This window comes from Carassius auratus, chromosome 1 (assembly GCF_003368295.1).
Source record: "Carassius auratus strain Wakin chromosome 1, ASM336829v1, whole genome shotgun sequence".
Lineage (NCBI taxonomy): Eukaryota > Metazoa > Chordata > Actinopteri > Cypriniformes > Cyprinidae > Carassius > Carassius auratus.
Genome location: NC_039243.1, coordinates 31,582,121 through 31,597,187, shown reverse-complemented (window position 1 = coordinate 31,597,187; position 15,067 = coordinate 31,582,121). Strand labels below are relative to the sequence as shown.

At 43.9% G+C, this 15,067-nt stretch overlaps 2 protein-coding genes across 5 annotated transcripts in view; one reads left to right on the top strand and one right to left on the bottom strand.

The window, feature by feature from the left end:
- Positions 1-15,067, top strand: part of LOC113107602 (adhesion G protein-coupled receptor L3-like) — a 109,320-nt gene that overhangs the window by 51,685 nt on the left and 42,568 nt on the right. For all 4 annotated transcript variants that reach the window (XM_026270257.1, XM_026270248.1, XM_026270237.1 and 1 more), the window contains exon 6: positions 8,597-9,403. In XM_026270257.1, the coding sequence (XP_026126042.1) occupies positions 8,597-9,403 (807 nt within the window). The remainder of the gene's footprint in view (positions 1-8,596; positions 9,404-15,067) is intronic.
- On the bottom strand, positions 5,431-7,058 carry LOC113107622 (uncharacterized). The gene is made up of 2 exons (XM_026270265.1): positions 7,008-7,058; positions 5,431-6,584 (listed from the first exon to the last, which is right to left on the bottom strand). Exons 1-2 carry the CDS (start codon positions 7,039-7,041, stop codon positions 5,593-5,595), a joined length of 1,026 nt encoding a protein of 341 aa, XP_026126050.1. The 5' UTR covers positions 7,042-7,058; the 3' UTR covers positions 5,431-5,592.

Genomic DNA, 15,067 nt, shown 5'->3' with positions numbered 1-15,067 from the left:
ATGTGGGATTAAACCCTCAGGGAGGCCTAGTAAAGCCTACTACCTGACCACCACAAAATGTGGGAGCCCACCTTCAGGGAGGCCTGAAGAGGCCTACTACCTGAAACAGTCTAATCAGCTGGATGTAACTGCTGCTGGGGACTCGCCTAACAGGGAGGCCTGGTCGAGCCTGCTAGCTGATAGGGAGTCTATTCTGCTACTTTACCGAACACTGCTGGAACCATACTATTAAAAACTTTTCCTATAGTTTTGTCCAAGTGTACGTTCCACAATGTTGCGACCCACCTCAGAGGAGGCCTGTTAAGGCCTACTAATCAGCAGTGAGCTTTCTGCCCGAACTACCAGGGCCAACCACCGAAGGTGAGCTAGCCTAGGAGCCCTATTGGGGGCTATTCCGTCAAGGAGGCCTGCTGGGGCCTACTACCCAACTGTGCAGCCTTCGTGGCAGAAATCTGTTGCTACAGCATCCTGGTACCTAATCACATTGCCAGAGGCAGTGTACTCAGCAAATAGCAATACCCTTATAGCAGGGGAGTACAACATACGCCATTCTGCCTAGTGGAGGCCCCATTAGGGGCCTACCTACTAAATGCATAGGCGTCAGCCCATGGCAATGCTCTGGCTTCAAAGGGAGCGGAGTTCAAAAACCAGAATGAAATGTAGTTTAGAACTCCCTGCTCAACCGGAGCCATCGTGGTGTGAGGTAGATACATACAGAGCTGAGAATGGACTACTCAAAACTACCCTGAGTCAGCGGGGGAGTAACAACCATATGCCCCTGCAATGTTAGACAGGGAGCAGGCCTGCAAGTGGCTCCAAAGGGTGACAGGGATTTGTCCTGCGCCCAGCCTAGGGGAACGGGGGGGCTAAATTGCAAGCCAACCCACTTCAACCCATCGGTCGAGCGATTAGCTCAACGGGCTGAGTGGAGCCAGCTCTAGAGGCCCAAAACATCTCTGTTCGGCATGGTCTGACAAACTCTCACTTCGCAGAGCGAAAGATGGCCTAACCCTGCCAGACTGATCCTACCTCAGCTACCACCCTGCATTACTCTATCACCCCTGAATGCAGAGAAAGGGGCGGGCCTTGGCCAACAACTCCCATTTAAGGGAGGAGGCTGAAATCAAGGGGAGGAAGCCCAACACATAATGAATGTGGCAGCTATACTTAGCAACACGCCTCCAACATCCCTAGCATAGCCTAGGCCAGCTACAGAGGCGGCCCGGATAAGGGCCGACCTACAAGCATAGATCTACCTGAGGGCTCGGAGGAGCCACAGCCTACTTGATTGAGAGGCCGTGAAAACACTCAACCTACTGAAACCCAACAGAGCTCAGGGGAGCGAGTACTCAGGATACCAATGTCACAAACCGATAGGCAGGACATCTATCTGAAGATCTATCTGAAGCGCCAGCGTCAGTCTAAACCTAAAGCAAAAAAGTTTTTTTTTTTTTTTTAGGAAGACCAACTACTCTACCCAGTGGGTGGCTAATAGCCCTGAGGCTAAACAGAAATGAGCGGTGGCCCACCACGCATATAAAATGTTATGACAGGAAGGCCATCACATACTCAGCACAGAAGCCAAATCTTCTTTGAGCTTCCTCCTAATTCGTTCTAGCCACCAATCGTCTGACATTTCAAGAAACATACTTGCCTTGATAAAATCATGAGAGACTGTTTTTTGTTGTTGTTTTCGTATTTCTGCATGTCAGTTGCACTGCATTAATTGTTTGGTTGCACCACATGACAAAGTTTTTCAAGTTCGATAACCAATGAACAAAAATCGAAGAAAACGTCTCAGGTTACAAATGTAACCTTGGTTCCCTGAGAACAGGGAACGAGACAATACGTCAACGACGCTATGGGGAACGCCTCAGGTGTGACAGGTGTCTGAAATCAAATATCAACTCACAGCAATCATGCTGACCGGCGACAGCCGTGAATCATCAGCTTGAATGATGAGCGTGCGACCTGGATATAAAAAGGGCGCCTTGAAACCATGACAATATCCTTTCGTCTGAAGGGACTGTTTGGCAGGCAGACCCTGAGGCATGGCTGGGAGACGTATTGTCTCGTTCCCTGTTCTCAGGGAACCAAGGTTACATTTGTAACCTGAGACGTTCCCTTTCGAAGGGAACTTCGACAATACGTCAATGACGCTATGGGGAACGAAATACCCACGCCGCCATGCTAAAGGGAGTGCATGCCCAATGGCAGTGACAACTGTCAGAACCAGCAATTCAATGAACGCTAGAACCACTCACCCTCAGGTCACACAGGGCTGTCAGTGACAGCACTCCCTACGGTCATAGCCCAAGCTATATGATACCACAGAAAACCTCCATAAACATAGTTTAGTGAAAGGTCTACCTGGGCCTGCTCAAGGGCCTAGGACCACAACTTCAACTTCTTAGAAGGGGTCCCTTCTAGGGAATGTGGCTAGGGAACCCGAGGGAACCCCAGCCAGTCACTATTCAGGGGAATGCCACCTGAAATGCCACCAGGCAGGCCTGACCTGGTGTCACTACATAAGACACTACAGACTGGCCACTTCCTGTCTGTCCGAAGACAGAGCCTCTGGACACTTGCCTTTAGGAAGGCATCCAGCCCGAGGAACTGCGGAGCAGGCAGTGAACCACTCGGCCCGGATCTCAGAGACGGGATATCCTGGAGAGTATGACTCAGCATAGTGCTTTACAACCCTTGCCAGCGAGGGGAGTTTCTCTACTCGATCCACGGATCTACCCAGTGTTTGTGTTTCAAAAAACACTGAGGAGGCCTGTGAGGGCCTAAGGACTGATCTAACTGGGAGGCCTCATGAGAGGCCTACGACCGACTGACCAGACTCAGGAGACCACATACTCACATTGACCCTCAGTGAGGGGAGCATAAGATCTACCTGGTAGGCAACCAGGCTGTAGCAGGATAAAAAGGTTCCAGGAGGGAACCCGTAGCAGAGAATAAAAACTTGAGCCGAGCCAGGGCTCAAACTCACCTCCGGTAGCTGCCTGATAAGGACTGCTAAACTGAAAGTAAGTGGCCACTAGCTTACGAAACCCAGCATCACCGTGAAACTACTCCCAGGGAGACCTGGAGAAGCCTACTACCTGACAACCACAGTATGTGGGAGCTCACAGTATGTGGGAGCTCACCTTCAGAGAGGCCTGGTGAAGCCTGCTATCTGATAACCACAATATGTGGGAGTTCACCTACAGAGAGGCCTAGAGAGGCCTACTACCTGTTACCAGATAACCACCTTAAGTGGAAACTGAAAGTCATTTGGAACTCAACTCCAGGGAGGCCTGGTGAGGCCTACTACCTGACAACCACAGTATGTGGGAGCTCAACTTCAGGGAGGCCTAGTGAGGCCTACTACCTGATAAACACAGTGCAGGAAAGCTTACTTTCAGGGAGGCCTGGAGAGGCCTACTACCTGAAAACCATAGCTGATAGTGAGCCAGACTGGCAGTCCAGTTGACTGTCTTTGGGGCTTTGCCTTCAGGGAGGCCTTATGAGGCCTACTACCTGACAGTTCAAAGAAGCGGGAATTCAACTCCAGGGAGGCCTGTGGGGCCTGCCACCTAGTAACCACAGTATGTGGGATTAAACCCTCAGGGAGGCCTAGTAAAGCCTACTACCTGACCACCACAAAATGTGGGAGCCCACCTTCAGGGAGGCCTGAAGAGGCCTACTACCTGAAACAGTCTAATCAGCTGGATGTAACTGCTGCTGGGGACTCGCCTAACAGGGAGGCCTGGTCGAGCCTGCTAGCTGATAGGGAGTCTATTCTGCTACTTTACCGAACACTGCTGGAACCATACTATTAAAAACTTTTCCTATAGTTTTGTCCAAGTGTACGTTCCACAATGTTGCGACCCACCTCAGAGGAGGCCTGTTAAGGCCTACTAATCAGCAGTGAGCTTTCTGCCCGAACTACCAGGGCCAACCACCGAAGGTGAGCTAGCCTAGGAGCCCTATTGGGGGCTATTCCGTCAAGGAGGCCTGCTGGGGCCTACTACCCAACTGTGCAGCCTTCGTGGCAGAAATCTGTTGCTACAGCATCCTGGTACCTAATCACATTGCCAGAGGCAGTGTACTCAGCAAATAGCAATACCCTTATAGCAGGGGAGTACAACATACGCCATTCTGCCTAGTGGAGGCCCCATTAGGGGCCTACCTACTAAATGCATAGGCGTCAGCCCATGGCAATGCTCTGGCTTCAAAGGGAGCGGAGTTCAAAAACCGGAATGAAATGTAGTTTAGAACTCCCTGCTCAACCGGAGCCATCGTGGTGTGAGGTAGATACATACAGAGCTGAGAATGGACTACTCAAAACTACCCTGAGTCAGCGGGGGAGTAACAACCATATGCCCCTGCAATGTTAGACAGGGAGCAGGCCTGCAAGTGGCTCCAAAGGGTGACAGGGATTTGTCCTGCGCCCAGCCTAGGGGAACGGGGGGGCTAAATTGCAAGCCAACCCACTTCAACCCATCGGTCGAGCGATTAGCTCAACGGGCTGAGTGGAGCCAGCTCTAGAGGCCCAAAACATCTCTGTTCGGCATGGTCTGACAAACTCTCACTTCGCAGAGCGAAAGATGGCCTAACCCTGCCAGACTGATCCTACCTCAGCTACCACCCTGCATTACTCTATCACCCCTGAATGCAGAGAAAGGGGCGGGCCTTGGCCAACAACTCCCATTTAAGGGAGGAGGCTGAAATCAAGGGGAGGAAGCCCAACACATAATGAATGTGGCAGCTATACTTAGCAACACGCCTCCAACATCCCTAGCATAGCCTAGGCCAGCTACAGAGGCGGCCCGGATAAGGGCCGACCTACAAGCATAGATCTACCTGAGGGCTCGGAGGAGCCACAGCCTACTTGATTGAGAGGCCGTGAAAACACTCAACCTACTGAAACCCAACAGAGCTCAGGGGAGCGAGTACTCAGGATACCAATGTCACAAACCGATAGGCAGGACATCTATCTGAAGATCTATCTGAAGCGCCAGCGTCAGTCTAAACCTAAAGCAAAAAAGTTTTTTTTTTTTTTTTTAGGAAGACCAACTACTCTACCCAGTGGGTGGCTAATAGCCCTGAGGCTAAACAGAAATGAGCGGTGGCCCACCACGCATATAAAATGTTATGACAGGAAGGCCATCACATACTCAGCACAGAAGCCAAATCTTCTTTGAGCTTCCTCCTAATTCGTTCTAGCCACCAACTGGGGGAGGCTTCAGGGCCCTAAAGTCCATACTTTAATTGCTCCTCTAAGAATGACCCCCTAGGTCTATACAGGGAACAGGGTCTGTAGAGAAATACAATCAGTGTTAGTTATACACACAGAATTTTACAAACCAAACGTTCACCTGCGGCGTGCGGAGTGAAGACTCGCCAGAGAGTTCTCAATGAATCTGGGGTCGACCACTTTTACATGCCTAAAAGAGGCGCTCACATCAACCAGTTGCTACAGTGGGCCATCAGAACATAGTTCTCATCATAAGGCCCATCCCCAGGGCTGGTGTAACGTAAACGCCTGGGGTGTCAAGAAGAGGGAGAGGGCTGGTAGAAAAGGCCCTCCAGGGAGATCAAACCCTATTTCCGCTGAGCGTTGCAGCGCTTGTGCTGAATGACCTCCCTTAAGTCCCTCTTTTTGCGGGAGGCCCGCCTCCTCTGTGTTCTACTCCTCCATGGAGGGGGGGCACGAGAGGCGACACTAGACCTCTGGTCCTGCCTACGGTCCTCAGACCAAGACGGACCAGGTCCTCCCGCCTGCCTGGGCTGGGGCCCGGATCTCAGAGGTATGCAGGTCTTAAATGCAGCTGAGCGCGCCTTCGCCTCCCTAAACTTTCCAACCACCGCCTCAACGGAGGTGCCAAAAAGTTTAGCAGGCGAAACTGGTGAATCAAGGAGAAGGGATTTTTCTTTCTCCCCGATATCAGCCAAGTTGAGCCACAGATGCCTCTCTGTGGCCACCATCGCCGCCATCGATCGGCCGATCGCGGCAGCAGTCTGTTTAGTGGCCCGGAGGGACAAATCTGTGGTCCGGCGCAACTCAGCGACTGCCTCAGGGGACAGCCCTGCCCCCTGGTCAAGATCCTGCAGCAGGTCAGCTTGGTAGGCTTGGAGCACTGCCATGGTATGAAGGGCAGCACCAGCCTGACCTGCCGCCGTGTACGCTCTGCCATTCAAGCGAGCCGTGGCTTTAAGGGGCTTGGATGGCAGAGTCGGAGCTTTTAGTGTCGACACCCGCCCAGAAACGAGATAGTTCGCAAACGTCTCTTCAACGGGCGGCATCGACACATAACCGTACTCACCGATCCCCTCAACATCAGCGAAGTTGCCCCGCTGATGTCGATGAATACGGGCAGAGTACGGTTTCTTCCATGCCCTCTCGATCTCTGAATGGAGATCAGGAAGGAATGGAAGGCTCTGCTGAGCTGGTGGTCTATGTTCAGGGAGAAACCGATCATCCAAACGACCGCGAACGATCTCTCCCTGAGCGCGCCGCCATGGCAACTGAAGTTTGTCAGTGGCGCGCTCCATAACTTCCACCAGCTCTGCGTACACGGGGCAGGATGGCTGACCTGCCGCCGTGTACGCTCTGCCATTCAAGCGAGCCGTGGCTTTAAGGGGCTTGGATGGCAGAGTCGGAGCTTTTAGTGTCGACACCCGCCCAGAAACGAGATAGTTCGCAAACGTCTCTTCAACGGGCGGCATCGACACATAACCGTACTCACCGATCCCCTCAACATCAGCGAAGTTGCCCCGCTGATGTCGATGAATACGGGCAGAGTACGGTTTCTTCCATGCCCTCTCGATCTCTGAATGGAGATCAGGAAGGAATGGAAGGCTCTGCTGAGCTGGTGGTCTATGTTCAGGGAGAAACCGATCATCCAAACGACCGCGAACGATCTCTCCCTGAGCGCGCCGCCATGGCAACTGAAGTTTGTCAGTGGCGCGCTCCATAACTTCCACCAGCTCTGCGTACACGGGGCAGGATGGCTGACGAGGTTGAGGATCTAAATCATCCTCCTCAGCCATCTCTTGCCCGGCCTGAAGAGCACTCGCTGCAGTATAAGTAGGAGAAAAGTCTCCGTCATCCACCTGCAGCTCACTCTCGTCAGCCGATGACGCGTCCGAGAGGTTAACGCCCCTCTCGAGACTGTCAGCGAGCTCCATCTGGGAGCCCCATGAAGCGCGTCGCCGCTCTGCCTCGGCACGAGCGGGACCCGATCCGCGAGGACCAGACGCTGAACTCTCTTCCCTCGAGAAGAGAGCCCGACGAGACCGGAGCGTTTTCATAGGAAACCGCTCACAATTTGCACAGGATGATCCAAATATCTTGGGCACGGGTCAGCACATTTCACAAAACTTTTAGGACTTGCCTTAGATGTGCGTTTCATTTCTTCGCTGTAAGCAGACGTTTAAATCAGACAAAACAGTCCCTGAAGACGAAAAGGATATTGTCATGGTTTCAAGGCGCCCTTTTTATATCCAGGTCGCACGCTCATCATTCAAGCTGATGATTCACGGCTGTCGCCGGTCAGCATGATTGCTGTGAGTTGATATTTGATTTCAGACACCTGTCACACCTGAGGCGTTCCCCATAGCGTCGTTGACGTATTGTCGAAGTTCCCTTCGAAAGGGAACTTTGATTACTCCAAGCTACTTTCTAGGGCTAAGGATTTATATGCAATAATTTCATTCTATTATCATGCTTTTTCTTCTTTAAATCATACTGTAAAAAATGACTGTTGTTTTAACGGTAAAAAACTGTGAAAATGCTACAGTAAAAACCTGTTTACTGGTTAACGGTAATTTCCTGTAAACTTTACATGGAAAAACTGTAAACTTACGTTCCCAGAATTCTCTGCGTCGCATTTCAAATTTTGTTTGAATTTAATGTTTTTTCTTTGCAATCACTATGTTTCTTCGTAATTTTTTCTCATCTGTTATGTTTATTAGGTTTGTATGTTACATAAAATGTTGTTAAATTAATGTTTATTGCATATTTCAGTTTAATGACTCACCATGATGGTGTTTAGTGCTTGTGTGAATGACACCGTGCACCTTCTATATATCTTATTATTTAAAAGCTGCTTGTGATGGGCTTTGTTTCACCACGTGACTCTCTTATCACCACCTGCTTTTGGTGGTTGCCAGTGTAATACAAAGGTACAAAACAGATTTCAGTGCTTCAATAAGTTCGTATATTAATATTATATCAGTTGAATTATGGTATTAAAATTTAAATATAAAGTAAAACCGTTAAAGCTACAACAGTGTAACTGTGTTTTTTACGGTATAAAACCGTTAAACAAAAAAACGGTTTTACCGTATTTTTTACAGTATGATTCTAGCAACCACAGCTGCCGTTTTTTTACCGTATATTTTACGTAATATTTTTAACAGTGCAGGACATTGTTTAACTTTGTGTCCTCAAAATCAATTTTAATTCACAAATGAAAAACACGCTCATCATAAACGAGAGTACAGTAGACCATTGCATGTGTGAAATCCATGTTATTTGTTTATGTGATTAAAAAAATGCATTCAAGTATGGCTGACTCACCCGCTCGCTCTTTTGCTCTTTCAGTCTTTCTCTGTCCAGGTGTATTGAGAGGTGTGTATCAGACTGAGCACCTCTTTGAGTCGGACCACCAATCTGGTTCATGGTGTAAAGACCCGCTACAGTCATCCAACAAGATCTACTATATGCCCTGGACACCTTACCGCACAGATACGCTGACCGAGTATACATCGAAGGAGGACTTTATTGCGGGTCGTCCTACCACGACATACAGACTGCCCCATCGTGTGGACGGCACAGGCTTTGTGGTGTACGACGGTGCGCTGTTCTTCAACAAGGAACGTACACGCAACATTGTTAAATTCGACCTGAGAACTCGTATCAAGAGCGGCGAGGCGATTATCGCTAATGCTAATTACCACGACACCTCGCCGTATCGCTGGGGTGGGAAAACTGACATCGATCTGGCAGTGGATGAAAACGGACTGTGGGTCATTTACGCCACTGAACAGAACAACGGACGAATTGTTGTCAGTCAGCTGAACCCTTACACGCTCCGAGTGGAGGGATCATGGGATACGTCATATGATAAGCGAACCGCCTCCAATGCCTTTATGATCTGCGGAATTCTGTATGTAGTGAAGAGCGTTTATGAAGATGATGATAATGAAGCGTTGGGGAATAAAATTGACTACATGTACAACACCGAGAAGAGCCGGGAAACACACCTCAGCATTTCTTTCCCAAATTCATACCAGTACATCGCAGCTGTGGACTACAACCCTCGAGACAATTTGCTGTACGTGTGGAACAACTACCATGTTGTCATATATTCTCTAGACTTCAGGAACAATGACAACAGAATGGGCTTTGGTGAGTTCCCTTTGATTTCAACTCATTTGTGCCACACATAAGTTAGAAACCACTGATAACTGAGACACAATGTTGCATTTAATTAGAATAAACTTTTTGATCATTTTTACAGAATGTTCATGGCCTCGCAAATATTTTGTTGTATATGAAATCTGAACATGCAGAATGTCAAATGAAAGAACAGAGCCTCTGCTTTAAACGACAACAGCAACAAAACATTTTATTCTAGCTTCAAGCTTTATTTTTTCTTAAGTTTCGTTAAAAAAAAACTACATTTTGAACACAATCACTTGTTTCTGCTTCTTCTTCTTCACTGTGTTTTGAGCTAGACGTTCAGTACTCTATCAGAAGATGTGTAACAGCGCCCCCTACTGTATAACAGTGAAAACACTCAATGGTGGGAAAGAGTTAAAAACACTTTTACATTTCTGAAAGTATTTTTGATCTTAGGTGTTTGAGCTCATTTGTTTGAGCACTCCAAGCAATCTCAGGATGATTTAATCTATGTGTGAACCCCACATATTTACTAAATTAATTAAAAAGATCAACTAAAGCAATGATGAAAGTAGTCCATCCATAGTGTGTGTGTAAGTTCTACAGTAGTTTTTGTGGAACAGGATCAGATCAAAATGTAGGTTTTTATACTCGTTGTACTATAATATTCCCCTCCAGAACTGAGTTTGTTAACAGGATCAGTTAAAAAACGATGCAGTTTCTTTTTAAAGAATCATGCAATCCAGTTCAAAGTCCAGACTGAGTGATTTGTTCATCAAACAAACTGATTCATTTGGGGAAGACTGTCATTGAATAATGGTTGAAAGACTGGTCTTGGAAGACTTGGAATATAGCAGAAGGATTGGTATTTTTGGTTTGGGTGAGCAAATAAAGACAGAATTGTCTTTTATGGGTGACTGTCCCTTTAAATGTGTGTCGTCAGGGGTGTGAAATTCATAGCTCCCCGACAGTTACATTTATTTTACAAGTATTGTACTACTCTGGGATTGTCAGTCACAAATCTGCTTTGAAGAACTAAACTGGCAGAGTTGGAAAGCTCTGTCATTTTCACTCACTCGTACAATTGTTCAGGCCAGTGATAAAAGAGACCTTCAGGATTTCCCCCAGACTTACATTTTCAGGGAATGTTATTGTATAGGTATCGCAGGACATTAGTCAGGTTGTTTTTCAGTTTATTTTATTCCTTCTTCATATTGAGAGCTGTATTGTATTGCAATTTTAGTCCGCTTGCCAGCTCAGCTGAAAGTCAGCTGAATGAATCATTATCTACAGTTTAAACCAACAGTTATTATTTTCAACATCTACTATTAGAGCAGGACAGAGTCTATCTCTTTGCTTTTAACTGGGTCTGAATGAAGCATATTGTATGAGATTTGCTTAATAAATTGCGATTAGATTCTCACATGCACTGTCAGTTTATTACAGAACAGCTCAAGCAAATCCTAAACACAGCTAATACACATTTCAGCTCTAAATTGATATAAATTTCTGAAACCCACGCACTGACTCATGCAGAATCTAGTACTTCAATTTCGAAACAAATCTCTAAAGGTGTAAACAACTTTAAAAAAAATAAAAGGTGTAAATATATGTAGGTGTTTGTTAATGAGCATTTTCTTTATTAACATATTCCACATCAAAGATCTTGTAAAGCTCGAGTCGTTAGCCACCTAAGCTAATGCAGAACAGACGCTGTATATCAAAGAGAATATTGCTATTTGTGTAGTTCTGCGCTTAATTAAATGTTATCTTGGTTTAATTAGTTATTCATTTTGTCAGCACGGCAGCTATTAAAGAGAAAGACAGAAAAACAACAACATTTTGTCAAGCACAGCAGAGGAGAGAATGTTCTAGAAATAGAGGCTCGGGGCCAAATTTAACGCCACAATTCTTAATTAATTAACAACTATTTTTGTGCTTAAAGAAGAGATCAGGATTTCTACTTTCTGACAAAATGTTCTTTGTGTTTCAATTCAAAAATGCAAGACATCAACAAATTAGAAACATCAAAAACATAAAGACAAACATAATAGTGAAGACACTATTATTTAAAATGTTTCTTTTGTTTTGGTAACACTTTATTAGACCAATCCTCACTTTTAACTAGCAAGCACATTTGGTGTTACACCTAGCATATTTTAGATCCTTAATCCAACTCCATATCTAAACTTAACAACTACACGGCAAATTTGCAGTTCATTGATGCAAAAGTCCTAGTTAGGAGTTAAGAGTGAGAATTGGACCTTAGAATAAAGTGTGACCAATAACCTTAGTAGTTCAATTTAGTTTGACCCTTATAATTGGTTTGTTGCCACAAACACAGACGCTCTTATAAACTGTTGCTGTCATACCCATAGACCCCCCCCCCCCAAATACAACAGTTACAAGAGTTATTGTTACTACAGTAGTAACTATATTATTATAAGTCACTTTTGTAGCGTGTTGGATCATTATGTAGTCATTGTGTCAATGCCCCAGGGCAGCCATTTTTTTTAAGTACACCTCCAATACACTGGAAAGGGAAAAGACTGAAATGTCAAAAACGAAGTGCTATTTTGATAACATATTGTATGTCAGTTTGAAAAAAAAAACTAACAAAAAAAAAAACACTGTGCTTAAATCAGTCAAGATTGCCCAGCTTATGCGCATTCAAAGCAAAATGAGCAAGCAACGCCTTTAAGACGATTACATCTTTTTAATGAATGGCAGGAAGCCATATTGAGTTTTCCAATTTTACTGTTTTATTCAATGGATTCTTAAATGTCTTGCTCTGTTTGATGCAAAATGCATATTCATCTCCTATGTTTTCATAGCAGCGTTTGCAGTTTCTGTGATATTTTGAGGGAAATGAAGAATACTATAATAAATGTAAATGCTTTCCACCTGCTGAACTCCCCACTTTTAATATCAGTTAGTAATGATGGCTAGTATTTTTAATAATTGAACCATGAAACAATTTTTTTCTAAAATGTTTGTTTGGTTATTATTTTTAATATTTATTTATGAAGTTTGACATGCAGAATATGAAAACTGCAAGACTTTCTGTGTATCTTTAACAGTGCTTATGAAAACAAAACAGTTTTTTTGACAATTTATTGAAGCTACTCTGTTTTTACTCATGCATAAAAATGACATGCATAAAATGAACTATCAACAACAGTTTGACATAAACAATTAGCAGTCGTCAAAAAAGTGAGTTGGTCAAAACTATCTCTCTTTTATGACTTGGATGTTCCAGAAATCACTAGAATAAAACAGAATATTCCAGAATGTTACAGAAACTTCCAGAATGTTCCAATCCTTGCAAAAGCAAAAGATCTGCAAAATTAATGCAAAAACGTATCTGTACTAAACCAATGGTTCATAATTCAAAATTTACCTGACCTACATATTTGACAAAATATTGATGCTATTTGAAAATAAATAATTAGCACCACAGATTTACAGAAGAAAAGAAAAAAGTCAAATATTGTGTTACTAGTTAGTATTAAGTCTGCACAAAACAACAACAACAACAACAAAATAAAACGAGAACTATAATTTCCATGTGTAAGTCAGAGTTTTATCTTATTGAGTGCAGCAGTTTTAATAGCTGACACTGTTTCATCAACTATAAATAGTTTAAGTTTCTTATATGTGTGCTGCACGTCCCTGAACAAAGTGTGTTTCTCTTGGAAGAGTTGAAGTGCTTGTGAAAGCTCTGTCATTCAGGTCAGCTGGATTCAGATCTACAGGAACAGTAAAGAGAGAAGATGAAAAGACTGAAAGAGATTAGATCTGCCCGGTTATGTGCTTTCCTTTCCTCGTTGTATCTTTGACTTTCTCTTGATGCTTCTAGATTTCTTTTCCTTTTAAATAGGTCTCTCATTGGCACTCTTGGGTGCAAATTCAAGCTTTCGCTTTCACAAAACCTGCATCTTTTTAGCTGCCGCGAATAATTCTGAATAACCATCTACAAAATGCACTTGAACAGCACTTCTGCATGGTGATGCGCTATTAAGGCCTGATGTTCGGCATGAAAATTCAGTTTAATTTTCACATTCGATTTGTCTGTTCAGAACAATGCATAAAAAAAAAGGCAGACGTGCTGAATGAAAATGCAAATTTAATATCAATAGGTTGAAGAAAAAAAAACATTTAGAGTACGTTTTCTATTAATCATGATAGAAGTAACTCATCATGATGAAGAAGAGAGTTGGATATAACATATAACTGCGATATATCCAGACCAGAGATGGGGGATTGTGGCTTGGAAGCTTTATAAGATTGTAAACATGCATTATTATTATCTTGACTTGCATTGAGAATATAGTGCTAAAACAATACAGATAGCATTTGCAAATAATTTACACCATTTATTTTATATCTTTTCCATTTTTTTTTCTTTTGCATGTGCAAAAGTACATCCAAAGATCACAGACACACACTATGAGCCATATTCAGAAAAAAACATGCTTTAAAGGCTGATAGAAATTAAAGGAGTTCTGCTCCGTTAAGCATGTTGACGCTGAGGAAATAAAAAAGCATGCACACAAGTGTTTCCCATGTAACACTCACCATCTCTCTCTTAAGCACGTCTTGAAGTCTTACTGCAGAGGTGATAGCAGTTTAATCTGCTTTACTTTAAAACGCACTCTCAACAGACTAACTCTCTCACTCTCCTACCCAGAATCCTCTTCCTCCAGGTTTGCTTTAGAGTCTGATGCTAATGTAATATGTTAGGATTTGCACCGCAGATAGTTTAAGTGGAATAGCCTCCGTGCTCCTTAAGTGTAGTGAAGATTTCTGTTCTCTGCTTTTATTAAATGAGAGAATGTCTTACATGCGGTTAAAACTCTCTCCATTGGCAATTACAGCTCAGCACAGAGGGAAAACTTTATTTAAACCGATCCGCAGGAATACGAATGCACCTGGATCTGCCAGCAGGGAGTTTAACACAGATCAATCAGTAATGGAGTGATGTTCACACTCTCACTTGTGTGCACACACTTCAGAGTTCACAAACAATCTCACATTAACACACACACAGGGTCGAAAATTTACTTTATGCATAAATATGTATTATGCAAATGCAGCTGTATTTTACATATTAAGTAAAAATATGTTTGAAAGTATTTTTCCGATATTTAGGTTACAGTTTATATATGATGCATTATAAAAGTAGTTTAATGCATTAATTGTGCCTCACATAAAGTGCATTGTATGATCTCGTGAATAATTGTAAGTAAAGTGTTAACTATATGTCATTTAATTATTATTTTCTTCCAAGTATGAGAGTAGGACAAAGTTGTTTTTCCTTGTAAAATGTTGATGAGTCACTCACGGTCACAGCAGAACACACAAGCTGTTGTCTGTCTCAAAATGATACTGCACCTGTCACAAAAACGTGAAGACACGTCATTATTTTGTTCCTCATATTTTTGTTTTGATGGAAATGCAAGGAAAATAAAACTTTAGGCTAGTGGTTCTCAAACAGGGATCCTCAGCAAACCTCCAAGGAGGAGTTAAAATGACTTAAAAGAATTAAAAATAAGACAACTAAAATTCCAATTATCTTGAAAAACCTTGAAACTAAATTCGAAAGTGTTATTTCTAGATTCGAAAACAACAACAACAACAAAAAAACGTGAATTAATAAAATCTCATAAC